Genomic DNA, 18,208 nt, shown 5'->3' with positions numbered 1-18,208 from the left:
AAAAAAAAAAAAAAAAAAGAAATGAAATGGAAGCAGAAATACCTTATTTTAATTTTATTGAGTATAACAAAGAGAAAAGTGCCCAGATCAGGACTGTACAGCTCAATAAATTATGAGAAATAAACATAACTGAATTATATCATCCCCCCAGGCCAAAAAAGAAAATATTATGAACACCCCTGAGATCTCTTACACATCCTCTTTCAGTCTCTATTTCTTTCTTCCTTCCCAAAGGTAACTATCAGCCTAACTTTTAACAAAATAGATTAGTGTGTGCCCTCTTTTTGAACTTTATGTAAATGGAACCATACAATATGTGTTCTCTGTCTGGCTTATTTCCCAGCCATGTGAGAGTCATCCATGTTGTTGCATGTAGCTATAGTTTGTTCATTTCCATTGCTGTATAATGTTCCATTGTATGACTATACCACAGTTGATTCATTCTACTGTTGATGGGCATTTGAGATACTAATATTCATATTTTCTGACTATTATAAATAATACTGCCATTAACATACCTTTTGGTGCACATGTGCCAACATTTCTGATGTATCTTGGAGTAGAACTTGTGGGTTGTAGAGTATGTATATGTTTAACTTTAGTGGATAATGCAAAATAGTTTTGCAAAGTGATTTACCCGTTGTACATTTTCCATCAGCATATGAAATCATGTTGCTTACCTCATTAACACTTAGTATTGTTAGTCTTCCATTTTAGCCATTCTGGTGAGTGGGTAATGGTATCTTACTGTTGCTTTAATTTTGCATTTCACTTTTTACTGAAAGTGATACTGAGTAGTTCCTCTTTAAAATACAGTTTTTGGCCGGGTGCGGTGGCTCAAGCCTGTAATCCCAGCACTTTGGGAGGCCGAGATGGGCGGATCATGAGGTCAGGAGATCGAGACCATCCTGGCGAACACGGTGAAACCCCGTCTCTACTAAAAAAATACAAAAAACTAGCCGGGCGAGGTGGCGGGCGCCTGTAGTCCCAGCTACTCGGGAGGCTGAGGCAGGAGAATGGCATAAACCCGGGAGACGGAGTTTGCACTGAGCTGAGATCGCGCCACTGCACTCCAGCCTGGGCGACAGAGCAAGACTCTGTCTCAAAAAAAGAAAAAAAAAAATACAGTTTTTGACATCAAATTATCCAAGATGTTAATATAAAATGTAACATTTAATGCTAGTCAAGCCTGAGAGTCTTCAGGATGTTCATATACTGCTAGAAGAGTATAAATTGGTACAACTGGTCTGGAAATCAGTCTTACAAACTGTATTTGTTTAATACTGTAAAATGGTTTACAATTCAGATGAGTAATTTTATTTTTAAAAATCTGTTCTGAAAGTCATAGAGTTCTGATACTATGCACAAAGATTGTCAACTGCAGCATTGTTTATGGTAATGAAAAGTTGGAAGTCATACCCTCAAGTGGAAGAATCATTGAGTAATTTTTAGTACATTCATGTTATGTATCATGCATCTATCAAAAGTGATTGTTTACAAAGTTTTTAACAAAATAGGGAAATGTTTATGATGTAATTTTAAAGTGAAAATTTAAATATATTGTGATCTTAAATGTGCAGAGAAAAAGACTGAAATAAAATATGCCAAAATGTTAACAGTGGTTGCTTCTATGGTAAGATTGAAAATCCCCACCCCTACATTTTATAAACCTTTTTTATTAAGTTAAAAATTCACCATTTAGATTATTCTAAAGTGTACAATTCAGTAGTTTTTGTTTGTTTGTTTGTTTGTTTTTTTGAGACAGAGTTTTGCTCTGTCACCCAGGCTGGAGTGCAATGGTGCCGTCTCGGCTCACTGCAAACTCCACCTCCCGGGTTCAAGAGATTCTCCTGCCTCAGCCTCCTGAGTAGCTGGGACTACAGGTGCATGCCACCACACCCGGCAATTTTTTGTATTTTCAGTAGAGACAGGATTTCCCTATGTTGGCCAGGCTGGTCTTGAACTCCTTACCTCTTGATCCGCCCACCTCGGCCTCCCAAAGTGCTGGAATTACAGGTGTGAGCCACTGCACCCAGCCCAGTAGTTTTTAGTATATTCACGATGCTTTACAACCATTATCACTAATTCTATCACCTCAAAGCTAATCTAACATTTTCATCCCCCTAAAAAAGGAACTTTACCTCCAAATTCTCTCCTCCCCCAACCCTTGGCAACCACTATTCTACTTTCTGTCTGTACAGATTTGCCTCTTAAAATGAAAGTATAGTAGGTGACTTTTTTTTTTTTTGCCTTTGTTCATTTAGCATAATATTTGTGAGATTCATTCATGTTACAGCATGTATTAGTGCTCTCCATTCCTTTTTATGGCTGTATAATATCCCATTGTATGGATAACACCACATTTTGTTTATCCATTCATCCATTGGTGGACATTTGGGATATTTCCACTTTTTGGCTGTTACGAATAATGCTGCTGTGAGATATCATGTATGAGTTTTTATGTGAACATATATTTTTATTTATCTTGGGTCTTTGCCTAGGTTTGGAATTGCTGAGTCTTAAGGTAACTCTGTGTTTGACTTTTCAAGCAACTGCCAAACTGTTTTCCACAGTGGCTGTACCATTTTACATTTACACCAGCCCAATTCTTTTTCTTTTTATTTTTTTCCTATTTTGTTTATTTATTTTTAGAGCCAAGTTCTTGCTTTGTCACCCATGCTGGAATGCGGTGGTGCAATCTTGGTTCACTGCAGCCTCAGCCTCGAGGGCTTGAGTGATCCTCCTGCCTTAGCCTTCTGAGTAGCTAGGATGACAGGTTTACACCATCATGCCTGGGTTTTTTTGTTTTTATTTTGTGTGGAGACAGAGTCCTGCCATGTTGCCCAGGCTGGTATCCAACTCCTGGCCTCAAATTATCCTTCTGCTTCAGCCTCACAGAGCATTGGGATTACACGCATGAGCCACCACTCCTGGCTAAGGCCTCCTCTTTTAAAATAATTTTCAAATTTCAAGTTTCCTACAAATAGTATATATTATTTGATTAAATAATTAAGGACAGACGGGGGAGAGGGTGCCAGGTATGGAGATTTAATTATTCCCCACAGTTGTCATGAGTCCATCTGTGGGCCATCTCTAATTTTAGTCCATTTTTTTCTCTTCATCCTTCATCTTCATAGCCATTTCCTAATCCCCCCGTTGATACCCACTTTAGTGTGTTTGATATTTGTCCATATATATCTGTGTATCTTCGGTAAACAGACTGATGTTTTGTATCTGTGAGTATTTAATATTATATATATATATAGTACTGTGCTATAGTTTCTTGCTTCTGACTGTTGACTAGTATTCCCTGTAGGCAATTACCATAGTTGACTTACTCATTTGCCTGGTGATAAATGCCTATTTTGCTTCTAACTTCCTGTTACAGAAAATGCTGCAATGAACATTATAATTACATGCCTCTCACTGGACCTGCACATAATTTTTTCTATGGTTTACCACAAAAATTAGAATTTCTGGGTCCAGGGTAAATGCATACACAGTTTTACCAAGTGTTGCCAGATTGCTTTTTCAGAAAAGTTGCTTCATTCTGCATGGTCACCAACAATATTTGAGCATTTCTCTTACCCTATTTTTTTTTTTTTAATCAACTTTTGGTATTATCTGTCTTTCTAACCTTTGCCAGGTAATGGACATAACATATCTCATTATCATTTTAACTTATATTTCTCTGATTACTAGTGAAGTTAGCCATCTTCACAAATGTGCTTGCCATTTGGGTTTTCTTTTCCATGTACTTCCTGTTTATATGTTTGCCCATTTGTCTGTTTCTCTATTTTAAAAAAATTAATTTGCTTATTACATTTATAATAATGAATATTAATGATTCTGTTTGACTTTCTTACTGTAAATGCTAATATAGTTACTTCTATTTTGATTTTCCTTTTAAAAGGGAGAAACGCTGTAGAAATGCTTTTGAAGTTATAATAAAGTTAATTTTTGTTTTTAGTCCAGATGTCAGAGCATTCCTTCAAATGGACAGTCCAAAACACCAGTCAGATCCATCTGAAGATGAGGATGAAAGAAGTTCTCAGAAGGTATTAAGAGGAATTTTCTTTCTTAATAGAAAAAGTACCATTCCCCAAAGATGAAATTAGTGGCTTTAGGACACTTACTTCAAATGAAGTAATTTCATCCATAGTAGAGTTTCTACTACGTAGAACGCATAAAAACAAATGCACATATCTCTTACAGATGACTATTTCTTTTTTCGTTTGAGATGGAGTCTCACTCTGTCACCCAAGCTGTGGCGCAGTGGCACAATCTCAGCTCACTGCAACCTTCACCTCCCGGGTTCAAGTGATTCTCCTGCCTCAGACTCCCCAGTAGCTGGGATTACAGGTGCCTGCCACCATGCCTGGCTAATTTTTGCATTTAGTAGAGATGGGATTTCACCATATTGGTCAGGCTGGTTTCGAACTCCTGACCTCAAATGATCCACCTGCCTCGGCCTCTCAAAATGCTAGGATTATAGGCATGAGCCACTGTGCCCAGGCCACAGATCACTATTTCTTATAAAACATATAGAATGAGTACTTTTTATACTAAAAAGTAATATAGGTTAATCAGACAAATTTGAAAATAGTAGGTAAAAAGAAAAGTATTACCCATATTATTGCACCCACACCTAGAAATTTTTAACATTCTGGTGATTTTCTTTCCTATCTTCTCTAATGTATAGGGTTTTAAAATTACCTAATTTTAATTATGTAGTGTATACAATTTTATATTCTGCTTTCTTCACTTTATGTCTTATTTTATCATTATTGCCACACTTGAAACTATTTTGAATTTTGGCCAACAGAAAAGGCCTTCTCAACCACATTACATCCCACTTCCTCTGCATTGTCAGGATTTTCTATACAGAACAGTCAGTACACACATACCAGTTGGCATCAACTAACTTTTATTTCTGTAATATATGTACATAATTAATATGTGTTCCTAACAGAATAGGGTAGCCTTGTTTTGTTTCTTGTTTGTTTGTTTGTTTGAGATGGAGTCTTGCACTGTTGCCCAGGCCGGAGTCATTGGCACGATCTTGGCTCACTGCAACCTCCGCCTCCCGGGTTCAAGCGATTCTCCTGCCTCAGCCTCCCTAGTAGCTGGGACTACAGGTGCCTGCCACCACGCCCGGCTAATTTTTGTATTTTTAGTAGAGATGGGGTTTCACCATATTGGCCAGGCTGCTCGAACTCCTAACCTCCTGATCCCCCTGCCTTGGCCTCTCAAAGTGCTGGGATTGCAGGCGTGAGTCACCACACCTGGCCAGTGTTGTTTTTAAAACTAAATCGTGATGGCAATAAGTAAAATAGGCTTGTGCCTTATTATGAAGATGTTTTCAACATTTACCTTAGTTATGTGGGAGAAGTAAATTGTAATAATTTAACTCAAATTATTACTCTGTAGCAATTAAATTATTATAAATGTTATATAAATATATCTACATAATTCAAACTTTTAAACAACTATTATTAAATATGTACATGAAAATCAGAGATGATGGGTTGAAACACAGTTTTTCTTTATAATGCCTGTTAATTCTGTTACGGCTGTTTTTGTGATTTAAAAGATAACATGGTGCATTGGAATATTAGTGTCCTAGGGCTGAAATCTTCATTTTGAAAAAAGACATACTCCTTTTTTGTGACTGCTGTAAAGTAGTAATTTTCCTTCTCAGATACCCCAAGAAGATTCTCAGTTAAGAGAACAAATGGAACTTTACATCTGTGATATGGTTGCTCCTAGGACAATATAAAAAACTTAAAAAAAAAAAAAAATCTCTGTAGCTGGTCAAAAGAGAAACAACAAACCGGGAAAACATTCGTAATAAATCAGGCATAACAAGAAATAACGTCTGTGTGAAAAGCTCATACAAATGGGTTTTTGAAAAGAATGATACTTAACACTATAGTAGATCAAAGGAAATGGGGCGTGAAGGAATACTCTTAGTAAAAAACATAGAGGAAAATGTTCAACGTTGATGCTATTAGCAAATGAAAATCTTAGAGAGATTTTTATTGCTCTATCAAATCAATAAAAATGTAAATAAAATATTGCAGAACTGATAACAGTAAGGTAAAACGAGCACCCTTGGTCATCATTGGTGTCATAATTTTCTGCAACTTCTTTGGAAAACAATTCACATCAGGAATTGATGCAAATGAAGTAATCCACACAGAAAAAAGCAAAAGATGTTCATTTCTGTATGATCTGCTAAAAACAATATTAGAATCAACCTAAATATTTACCAGTCACTGTTTGTCCATATATGTTATGCATTTTATTTTTGAAGATCAGATTTTAAGCTTCGATATATTAAGCGAAATCACTATTTAAAATGTATATGCATATTCACACAGTATGATTTACAGTTTTAAAAAAATACGCAAATACTATATGAAAGTAGTGTAAATATTTGCAAAATTATATATTGATAAGGTTGTGGATTTTAAAAAACCCTTTTCCTAATATTTTGACACTTTCCAGCTATTAGTATTTTAATAGAAAATGAATATATTCAAGTAATGTTTTAAATATTAAAATCTATGTAACCATAATTTTTCATGTTTTGCTTGCTACTCATGTGAGACTGGGTAGGTTTAGGTTATTTGAAGACTATCTTGCCTTGCAGTGGAGGACAACTGCAGACAACTTGAAGACAGAACCAAGCTGAAAGATCTCTGGGTTCTGCCACTGTTGGCTTTAAATCTGAGTTTTGTTCCTTTTTTTCTTTTTCCATCCATAATGTCTGAAACTTCCACTAGAATCCCTTGAGGTTTTAAAATACTGATAAAAAGAATTTCTTTTAAAAAAGGAAAAAGCCATACTTTGTCGTATAATTGTAACTATTTATGAAGGATTTTTTTTTGTTTTTTGGAGATGGAGTCTCGCCCTGCCACCCAGGCTGGAGGGCAGTGGCAGGATCTCAGCTCACCGCAGGCTCCACCTCCCGAGTTCATACCATTCTCCTGCCTCAGCCTCTCGAGTAGCTGGGATTACAGGCGCCTGCCTCCACGCCCAGCTAATTTTTTGTATTTTTAGTAGAGACAAGGTTTCACCGTGTTAGCCAGGATGGTCTCAATCTCCTGACCTTGTGATCCGCCAGCCTCGGCCTCCTAAAGTGCTGGGATTACAGGTGTGAGCCACCGTGCCCAGCCTATTAAGGACTTTTAAGTGAGTAAGTGAAGCTTCTAGCTGGAATATTTTAGAGGGCATCTGGACCTACCCCCTTATTGATACAGAGAAAAATAGAGGCCAAGGGAAGTCAAGAAACTTAAATGATCTCAATTAGTATTCATTCTGTTAAGAAATTATACCTCACCCTCAATTTAGTGACTGGATATTGTCTTCAGAAATAGTAAGTACAGTTGTCTAATTATATATCCTAATAATTTTCATCATTTCAGAAATGTGCTCCATTAGGGAAATCCTTGCCTAAATAATAAAATCTAATTACATATTAACATACTTCAGGGGACAAGTTGTTCATGTTGTTTAATCTGCACTATATTTAATCCTCTTCCTTTTTTTTTTTTTTTTTTCCTCTATTTTATCCCTCTCCTTTTTTTTTTTTTTTTTTTTGAGATGGAATCTCTCTCTTGCCCATGCTGGAGTGCAGTGTTGTAATCTTGGCTCACTGCAACCTCCTCCTTCTGGGTTCAAGTGATTCTCCTGCCTCAGCCTCCCAAGTAGCTGGGACTACAGGTGTGCGCCACCATGCCCAGCTAATTTTTGTATTTTTAGTAGAGATGGGATTTCACCATGTTAGCCAGGCTGGTCTCGAACTCCTGACCTTGTGATCCGCCTGCCTTGGCCTCCCAAATTGCTGGGATTACAGGCATGAGCCACTGNTGCCCAGCTAATTTTGTATTTTAGTAGAGATGGGATTTCACCATGTTAGCCAGGTTGGTCTCGAACTCCTGACCTTGTGATCCGCCTGCCTTGGCCTCCCAAATTGCTGGGATTACAGGCATGAGCCACTGCACCCAGCCTTCCTTCATCTTTATGAGGAAAATTTATTGAATGGAAAATTAAACCAGTTATCTGCACATTCATTAAAAGAATAAGTGTATTAAAATTACAACTCAGTTTGAATTACATTGTAAGAGTCAAAGGAACACTGAAATATTTATTTTTTTCTTCCGTTTTTAGTATTTATTTGTTTGATTATTTTATAGCAGTTTCTTAGTAGAAAGAAACACTGTAATATTTAAACATTAAAGGCTACTCTTATGTTAAAACTATGCCATAACAGGACTAATCTCATTTAATGAATTTTTTATGTATAGGTATAACAATAGGAAATAAATTTGAATTGTAACTACAATGCTGGTGCCAATGTTGTTTCTTCATAAGAAACTTCTTTATTTTATTTATTTATTTTTTTGAGACAGAGTCTCACTCTGTCGCCCATGGTGGAGTGCAGTGCTGCTATCTCAGCTCACTGCAACCTCCACCTCATGGGTTCAAGGGATTCTTCTGCCTCAGCCTTCCGAGTAGCTGGGATTCCAGGTGCTCATCACCACGCCCAGCTAATTTTTGTATTTTTGGTAGGGACAGGGTTTCACCATGTTGGCCAGGCTGATCTCGAACTCCTGACCTCAGATGATCCACTCGCCTCGGCCTCCCAAAGTGCTGGGATTACAGGCATGAGCCACCGCTCCCACTCAGAAACTTAAGAACTTTTGAAGGATGAGATTATTTGCCCTTTATTTGAAAAAATAGTTTATATTCTAGAGATTATAAATTTGAAATGAATTTAAGTAAAAATATATATTACATATGTCTATAATAAGAAGTTTGATAAGATAAAATTTTCTTGGCCGGGTGCAGTGCCTCATGCCTGTAATCCCAGTACTTTGGGAGGCTGAGGTGGGTGAATCACCTGAGGTCAGGAGTTCGAGACCAGCCTGGTCAACATGGCAAAACCCTATATGTACTAAAAATACAAAAATTAGCCAGGCATGGTGGCGTGTGCCTGTAATCCCAGCTACTTGGGAGGCTGAGGCAGGAGAATCGTTTGAACCCACGAGGTGGAGGTTGCAGTGAGTGAAGATGGGGCCACTACACTCTGGCCTGGGCAAGAAGAGTGCAACTCCATCTCAAAAAAAAGAAAAAAAAAAAAAGATTGGTTCTGATTAGAGAAATTTTTAAAAGCTTTTTTATATTTATAGCTTATATGAAGTAGAATTACATAGAACACTCATAAAAGTATACATTTTTGAAACATTTATAACTGATTTAATTATCTGAATGTATAGTTTTAAAGTTTATTTATGTGAAGCAGAATTTACTTACACTTGGCTTTTATAAAAGCTCACTCTGATAGGATCACTAGATAAATCTTCTGGGATTTTTGAGTTAAAATTTTAGCTAATTATTAATGAACTAGAATCTTTTATTACTTAAATTTCTTTATAGCATACTAGGTAAATAAAGATTTGCTTCTAAATTAATACCAGGACTTAAGCTTACTGTGTTAACTGTTGCAAAGAGAAAAGCCTATATAAAATGTTAGCGCTACCACAGTGCTAGAATTAGAAAGAAAAGGCCGGGTGCGGCGGCTCATGCCTGTAATCCCAGCACTTTAGGAGACTGAGGTGGGTGGATCACAAGGTTAAGAGATGGAGACCATCCTGGCTAACACGGTAAAAACCTGTCTCTACTAAAAATACAAAAAAATTAGCTGGGCATGGTGGCGGGCACCTGTAGTCCCAGCTACTCGGGAGGCTGAGGCAGGAGAATGGCGGGAACCCGGGAGGCGGAGCTTGCAGTGAGCTGAGATCGCGCCACTGCACTCCAGCCTGGGCGACAGAGTGAGACTCTGTCTCAAGAAAAGAAAAGAAAAGCACTGCTTTCTATGTTTGCTTTGTCTATGTTTACCTGCCATCAAATTAAAACTGAAAACCCGGCATTTGCGATCATCGTCATCATCCTATCATTTCTTTGATAAACTATTTGAAAACTTGAAAAACAAGGCATTTTTAACCAGTTTTTAAAAAAGTGATCCCTCTTACATTGCGGTTTCAATACCCGCCTCCTCCAAGGAGCTTTCCTCAGTTTATTTCATTCATTTGCCAACTTAGAGCTTGATTTCTGGCTTACGTTTTTTCTTACAACAGTTCTTGAAAATTACCATGAGAAAAATGATTATATTTTTGTCAATTATGTGTATTTCCAAGTTAAGTCTATACCCTTACTGAGAATCAGGACCTTGGGTTTCTTTAACATGGCAACAAACCAAATATTTGTGGTACAGTTATAAATATTTTATTTCAAAACATTAATTTTTGATGCTCCAATAAGAATGTTGTTTTTTTCCCCCCATCTTAACAGCTACACTCTACCTCACAGAACATCAACCTGGGACCATCTGGAAATCCTCAGTATGTTTAATTTGTTCCAAACAATTTTTTAACTGAATTTTAGGAAGATCTTTTTTGAGAGTATGCAGATATATTACACTAATTTAACTGGAGGCCTTTGAAATATAACCATAGTTACAGTGAATACAGTGCTATCATATGCTTGACTGATTTACTGCTCCAGCTTTTCATTGCTTTAGGAGAGCCCTAAGGAACTTTTAATCCACAAATTGTTAATTGGGTTCTGCTGTTTTGTCATCAGTTTTCTGGGGTGTGTGTGTGTGTGTGTGTGTGTGTGTGTGTGTAAAATCAGTAGACCATATTTCCCAAGGGACCATAAGGACCATAAGTCCTATGAGGTCCCCTGAGAAAAAGCACCCTTGCAGGCCTAATTGACATTCTGCTGGTGTTTGGTGTGATTGGTGCACTCCTGTTGTTAGCCAGCTTGTTCCAGAGGAGTCATAATGGACATTAGAATATTAAAGGCTATTAAACTTTGTTTACCCAGTTTCTCCCCATATTCCCAGACTTAATTGATTAGTAGTGTCTGCCATGGGTTGGAGGAGGAATGTGGTCTTGCCGCCCTTACTTACTTAATTATCCTTACAGGCATATTACATTTATTCTGAAGTGTTTTTTCATTGTAGGCTTTCCCTACCCTTTCTCTACCCTTTTGCTCTACTTGGAGAATGATTATAGGCAGATGGGAGAAGTGGTCCAAGGACTGTGTCCTGGGACACTTCAACATTATGAGGTCAGGAAAGAACTGCTTACAGAGACTGAGAAAGAGCAGTCAGTAAGATGAGAGAAAAACCAGGAATATGGTTGCCTGAGGTCAGGGGAAGAGTGCCTGAAAGAGGAGGGAGTAATTAACTCTGTTAATGTTGCTGATAGGGCAAGTAATACGAAGATTGAAAATTGACCACTGGATTTCATAAAGTCATTGGTGACTTTTAATGAGCAGTTTCAGTGGTGTGGTAGTTGGTATGAGACTGTGATCAGAAAGGGTTCACTAGAGAACTAGAGGAGAGGACAGCAGGTAGAGACAAGGAGTTTTCAAAACTTAGCTTGAAGAGTTTTTGCTTCAAAGGAAAGCAGATAAATAGGATGCTAACTGGAAGTTTGGTTTTAAGCATTCTTTTCTGTTGTTCATAGCATTGAACAAAAATGGCAGCACAAAAAGTGGAAATTTTTTTTTCTTTTTTTTTGAGACGGAGTCTTGCTCTGTCGCCTAGACTGGAGTGCAGTGGTGCGATCTCCACTCACTGCAGCCTCTGCCTCCCAGGTTCTCCTGCCTCAGCCTCCTGAGTACCTGGGATTACAGGCACCCACCATCATGCCTGGCTAATTTTTGTATTTTTGTAGAGACAGGGTTTCACCATGTTGGGCAGGCTGGTCTTGAACTCCTGATCTCAGGTGATCCGCTCACCTCAACCTCCCGAAGTGCTGGGATTACAGACGTGAGCCACTGTGCCTGGCCAAAAATGGAAATTTACTTTCAGTTAAGGTTAATCCCCAGCAGTTAACAGCGGGGCTTGGAGTATGGCCTCAGCTCACCTATTTATTATGTTTGAGGGATCTGCATGTTTTTCACTGTTAGATTTGTTTACAAAGTTATTTTGGTACCTCTGCATATCTTTAAAGAAGAAAGTAGTCCAGAGAGCAGGTTTTGAAGAAGAAAACGTCTAAATATAGTTAAGTGTTTATCTCACTAATCTTTACCTGTCATTATTTAACCTAGTTCTGGTTTTACTCTCATATTTGAATTAACTATTTTTCTTTTTTTGATAATTAAGCAAATTTCAAATCCAAATGGATTTATTCCCCTCTTCCCATACAACTTACGAATTCAGACCGTGCTCTTTTGAATTCAGAAACTTACGAATTCAGAAACGGCTCTTGTGGCTGCTTAAGCTCCCCTTTCTGCTTCCTTGTGTTTTTGTCTACATAACAGCCAATGCTGTTTTTACTTGATAGGTTAAGTTAACATAAATAAAAGGGCAGTCTTAGTATTCCCTCTTGCTTTTCTGTTCCTGGCTTTCCTGTATTGCCATCCATGAGAATAAGCTAAGAAGTCTTTTATCTTTAATGTACAATAAGTGGTTTATATGTGAAACGCTGTAATGACTTTTTTCTCCATCAGAAATTATTCTTAGCATCTTTAGGTGTTCCAACTAACAGCTTCATTTTCAGAAGAATTACCACATGCTATATAGTCCTTAGAATGTATCACTAATTTATATAGTTATTCAATTTCCTCAACAACATTGGGCCATGGTTAATAAAATAGGTTTTAGATAGAAGCTATTTCGAGTTCAAAACTCTACTTATAGGATATGCATATATCCTTTTCTCTCAGAGAGTATTATTGAAGTTCCTCTTAAGCAGAACTTGATGAGGCTTAAAGTTATGAAATACCTTATCTAATCAGAAAGTAGATATTATTACTATTCATATTACCTACTATATATGAAAGATGAAATAGCAGGAAAGCTGGAGTTACTAGGCTGAAGTGTTTTGTGCCTAACGTTTATTTATTAAAGAGGGAAGTGCTAAGAAATGTTTAAAAGTTAATCTTTCCAATTTCTAGGAGGCTAATTCTTATTGTTAATTTATTTCAGTGCCAAACCAACTGACTTTGATTTCTTAAAAGTTATTGGAAAAGGCAGCTTTGGCAAGGTAAGAGTGTTTTGTGAGGTTTTTATTTGGTTTTGGTTTTTGTTTTTTTTCTAGAGACAGGGTCTCACTCTGTTGTCCAGGCTGGACTGTAGTGGTACAGTCATAGCACACATGAACTCTTGGGCTCAAGCCATCCTCCTCAGCCTCCCGAGTGGCTGGGACTATACTCATACACCACCACGCCCGGCTAACTTTTCACTCTTTTGTAGACAGGGCCTTGTTATCTTGCCCAGGCTGATCTCAAATTTCTTTCCTCAAGTGATCCTCCCACCTTGACCCCGCAAAATGCTGGGATTACAGATGTGAGCTACCATCCCCAGCCTAAAGTGTTTTTATTTTCTCATACAGTAAATAAGTACTTAAGGAATTCATGCTTTATGGGTGGGAGCCACAGGACTTTTTGGCTTGCAGGAAATGGAATTAAGATACTTTCCCCACCCTCAAAATACTAACAGTAATTAGGGAGAAAAGGCATCTACTCAAATTCTATAATAAAATTCACTTATTCAGAAGGTATTTGTTGAGCACCTACTATGTGCCAGGTACCCTTCTGGACCCTGGTTAGAAAATTACAGAATTTCTAACCAGGTAGTGACATGGTTACTACCTTTGTGGTGCTTACAATCTAGGGTTGGGGGAATAGTCAATTAAAAATATTCAGTTGGCTGGGCGCGGTGGCTCAAGCCTGTAATCCCAGCACTTTGGGAGGCCGAGACGGGCGGATCACGAGGTCAGGAGATCGAGACCATCCTGGCTAACACGGTGAAACCCTGTCTCTACTAAAAAATACAAAAAACTAGCCGGGCATGGTGGCGGCGCCTGTAGTCCCAGCTACTCGGCAGGCTGAGGCAGGAGAATGGCGTGAACCCAGGAGGCGGAGCTACCACTGCACTCCAGCCTGGGTGACAGGGTGAGACTCCATCTCAAAAAAAAAAAAAAATTCAGTCAAGTAAATAAGTACAAATAATAATAGCAGTGCAGGAAATGAAGAATAGGGTGAAATGACAAAGGACAATAGGCAGCTGAGGGAAGATTCCCACTTACATAGCTTTTCAGAAGACATGCTATTTAAGCCAAAGCTGGAAAGACCAAAATGAGCAGCTGTGTAAACAACAGTTTGAGAAGGAAATGAATGTGTAAAGACCCTGCTTATTTTCTTACGGTGTCAGATGAATCATGTAATTTGACAGTATAGCCATACCAAGGAACGATAATCACTTAAGGCCAGGGTTAACAGAAAAGCATCATAGATGAAGTTATCAGAATCATCGAATATATTTAAGTGCTTTTTTGCACTGTACTTCAGTCTTCAGTAAAAATGGAATATGTAAGTGTTTAATCATATTTTGCTGTATTTGTAGCTTTTGGTAACTCCAGTTTGTTTTCTGAGTTTCCTTGAGACTAGCAACTGTGGCTATGCGATTAAACCCATGTGTGTTTATTCACTCAGCAAATGTATATTATCTGCTACATGCTGAGTATTGTGCTAGTATAAGCAATAGAAAGTTAGAAATGAATCCTGCTCTCGAAATCCCCAAAATTCTATTGGAATGCTAGAGATAGTTGTCATTAAGAAAAAAAAATTATCTGTCTTTAAAAACAAAATTCTGTCATTAAAAACAAAAGCATTGTGGCACATACCTGTAATCCCAGCTACTCAGGATCCTGAGGCAGGAAGATCACTTGAGTTCGGGAGTCCAAGACCAGCCTGGGCAACATAGAAAGACCCCATCTCAACAACAACAACAACAAAAAAAAGGCATTATCTTTTGGAAACTTAATGTTTAGATCTAGAGTCTTAACCAGGATTTGGTTCTTGCATATAATGGGAGGCATAGCATCACAGTTCATTTTTGTCCATGTGGATAACCAGCTGATCCTATATAGTTTATGAAAACTTTTTTCGCCATCTGATGGGCCACCTGATCTCCAGGGGCCACCTTATGTATCCACTATTTATACCTTCACAGACCTGTTTTTAGAATTTTTTTTTTTGGAGACAGAGTATCACTTCGTCGCCCAGCCTGGAGTGCAGAGTGCAATGGTGCTATCTCCGCTCACTGCAGCCTCTGCCTCCCAGCTTCATGTGATTCTCCTGCCTCAGCCTTCCGAGTAGCTGGGATTTCAGGCACACGCCACCATGTCTGGCTAATTTTTGTATTTTTAGTGGGGACGGGGTTTTACCACATTGGCCAGGCTGGTCTTGAACTCCTGACCTCAAGTGATCTGCCTGACTCAGCCTCCCAAAGTGCTGGGATTAGAGGCATGAGCCATGAGCCCACCCTCTTTTTAGATTTTAAGTTTTGTATTTCTGTTTCTAGATGGCATTTCTTTTCATTTTCTGTTCATTGGCCTGTCTGTTTATCCTGACACCAGTACCACATTGTCGTGACACCTGTAGCTTGATATGCAACAGAATTAAGTCCTCCCTTCTTATTCTTTTTTTTTTTTTTTTTTGAGACGGAGTCTTGCTCTGTCGCCCAGGCTGGAGTGCAGTGGCCGGATCTCAGCTCACTGCAAGCTCCGCCTCCCGGGTTCACGCCATTCTCCTGCCTCAGCCTCCCGAGTAGCTGGGACCACAGGCGCCCGCCACCTTGCCCGGCTAATTTTTTGTATTTTAGTAGAGACGGGGTTTCACCGTGTTAGCCAGGATGGTCTCGATCTCCTGACCTCGTGATCCGCCCGTCTCGGCCTCCCAAAGTGCTGGGATTACAGGCTTGAGCCACCGCGCCCGGCCTCCCTTCTTATTCTTCAAGAGACTATTCTTAGCCCTTTGCATATCAATATAAATTTCAGAATCAGCATGTCAGTTTCTGCAAAAATTCTATTTGAATTTGATTGGGATGGCAATGACTCTGTAGATCAATTTGGGAAGAATTATCATCTTTACAATATTGTGTTGTCAAATCCGTGACTGTGCTATATTATTTTGTTAATGTAGCTCATCTTTAATTTTTCTCAATAATATTTTATGGTATTCTGTTTAGGATTTTTGCATATCTCTAATTTAATTAGATTTATTCCTAGGTGGATTTTTTTTTTTTTTTGGAGACAGAGTTCCGCTCTTGTTGCCCAGGCTGGAGTGCAGTAACACAGTCTCAGCTCGCTGGAACCTCCACCTCCTGGGTTCAAGCCATTTTACTGCTCCCGAGTAGTTGGGATTACAGGCGCATGCCACCACGCCCTGCTAATTTTGTATTTTTAGTAGAGACAGGGTTTCTCCATGTTGGTTAGGCTGGTCTGGAACTCCCAACCTCAGGTGATCTGCCCACCTTGGCCTCCCGAAGTGCTGGGATTACAGGCATGAGCCACCGCGCCTGGCCAGGTGTGTTGTTTTTTTTTGCTGTTGAAAATTGGTGTTAATTCTTGAAGCTGAGTATATGCGTTACCTATGACACATTGGTTCTACTCCCTAGTTACGTATCCAACCGAAATGAATATCCACTAGGAAAGGTATATACAGGAATGCTTATAGCATCATTATTCATAAATAATCTATCAGCAAGAGAGTAGATACATTGTACCATTTAATGGAATATTCTGCATAACACAGAAAATATGAGAACTATGCTGTATGCCGTGATGTTAATGAATATTTCATATAATTTAGAGTAAAAGAATTAAGACAGACAACTTTCCATATGATTCTAATTACATGAAATTCAAAAAAGGGCAAAAGTTATCTGTGTTATTTCAAGTTGACATGGTAGTAGTTAGTTACCTTTGAGAAGGAGAAGGGTGAGTGGTGACTGGGATTTAGCAAAAGAGAGGCTTTAGGCTACTGGCAGAGGTTTTTTTTTCTTTGAACTGTATACTGGTTACATAGCTGTATTCACTTTGTAACAATTTATTGAGCTGTAGTGATGAGTTTTTCTATATGTATGCTATGTTTAATACAAAAATTAAAATCTTGCAAAATGATTAGAAACCAACAAAGTGCAATAAAACAAAAGAAGGCCAGGTGCGGTGGCTCACGCCTGTTATCCCAGCACTTTGTAAGGCTGAGGCAGGTAGATCGCTTGAGCCCAGGAGTTTGAGACCAGCCTGGGTAACATGACAAAACCCCATCTCTACAAAAAATGGAAAAATTAGCCAGGTATGGTGGCACACGCCTGTAGTCCCAACTATTTGGGAGGCTGAGACAGGATGATCACCTGAGCCTTGGGAAGGTCAAGGCTGCAGTGAGTCAAAATTGTACCACTTCAGGATACTCTAGATTTCTTCAGGTTCTTTAAAGCCTCTGCATGCGACCCAGCCCACTATAGAAATCCATGGCACTTTTTCCTCTGAACTCTTCTGAATTTAAAACCTGTTAAGAAAAATCTCAGTATGAAAGAGTACATTTTGATTACCTAAAAAACATTTCCTTATCCTTGTTAATATACCCATGAAGTTTATAATAGTATTTTCTACGGTCAGTATTCTCTCCTGAAAGTACAGGAGACTTCAGGATTCAGGGCTGGAGCACATGCGTGCACACACACACAAAGTTCTCAAGCAGTGTAGATTTGGGCACTTAAATTTAGTTTAAAAATCTCAAATATCAACACATTAAGTGACTACAAAATGGTGCCTGACTACTTGACTTTTAAAACAAAAACATGATCTAGGTCTCTTATGGACTCCTTTTTACAAAATTTAAGAAGTATTGATGTATTGACAAGTGAATTATTTCTATCAAAATTTGAAATTTCTAATGGTATACACTAATGTTTAACTATAACAGGTTCTTCTTGCAAAACGGAAACTGGATGGAAAATTTTATGCTGTCAAAGTGTTACAGAAAAAAATAGTTCTCAACAGAAAAGAGGTAAAATAAAATAGCTGTTGCTTCTCCCAAGCCCATTTTCTCAATTAAGAGAGTTGTTTTCTGGTGTATAATACAATTGATCTTTTGCCTTTTTTCCAGCAAAAGCATATTATGGCTGAACGTAATGTGCTTTTGAAAATGTGAAACATCCATTTTGGTTGGATTGCATTATTCCTTCCAAACAACTGAAAAGCTTTATTTTGTTCTGGATTTTGTTAATGGAGGAGAGGTGAGTTTTATAATGAGTTTTCTAATATTAATAGTTTAGAAAATAGCATAAAGTCAAAGTTTTCTTGTAAGTTTTAGAAGGACAGTATAAAATCAGCAGCTT

General features: G+C 38.3%; 1 protein-coding gene across 1 annotated transcript in view; it reads left to right on the top strand.

Moving 5' to 3' along the window:
* SGK3 (serum/glucocorticoid regulated kinase family member 3) overlaps window positions 1-18,208 on the top strand; it is a 69,055-nt gene that overhangs the window by 25,641 nt on the left and 25,206 nt on the right. The window contains 6 exon segments of the mRNA XM_017896319.1: window positions 3,971-4,058; window positions 10,360-10,409; window positions 13,010-13,067; window positions 17,794-17,877; window positions 17,977-18,014; window positions 18,016-18,106. Coding sequence (XP_017751808.1) covers window positions 3,971-4,058; window positions 10,360-10,409; window positions 13,010-13,067; window positions 17,794-17,877; window positions 17,977-18,014; window positions 18,016-18,106 — 409 coding nt within the window.

The sequence above is a fragment of the Rhinopithecus bieti genome, unplaced genomic scaffold, assembly GCF_001698545.2.
Source record: "Rhinopithecus bieti isolate Rb0 unplaced genomic scaffold, ASM169854v2 scaffold_27306, whole genome shotgun sequence".
Classification (NCBI taxonomy): Eukaryota; Metazoa; Chordata; class Mammalia; order Primates; family Cercopithecidae; genus Rhinopithecus; species Rhinopithecus bieti.
Note: the sequence above shows the minus strand (reverse complement) of the source record. Positions and strands in the feature narration are given on the sequence as shown.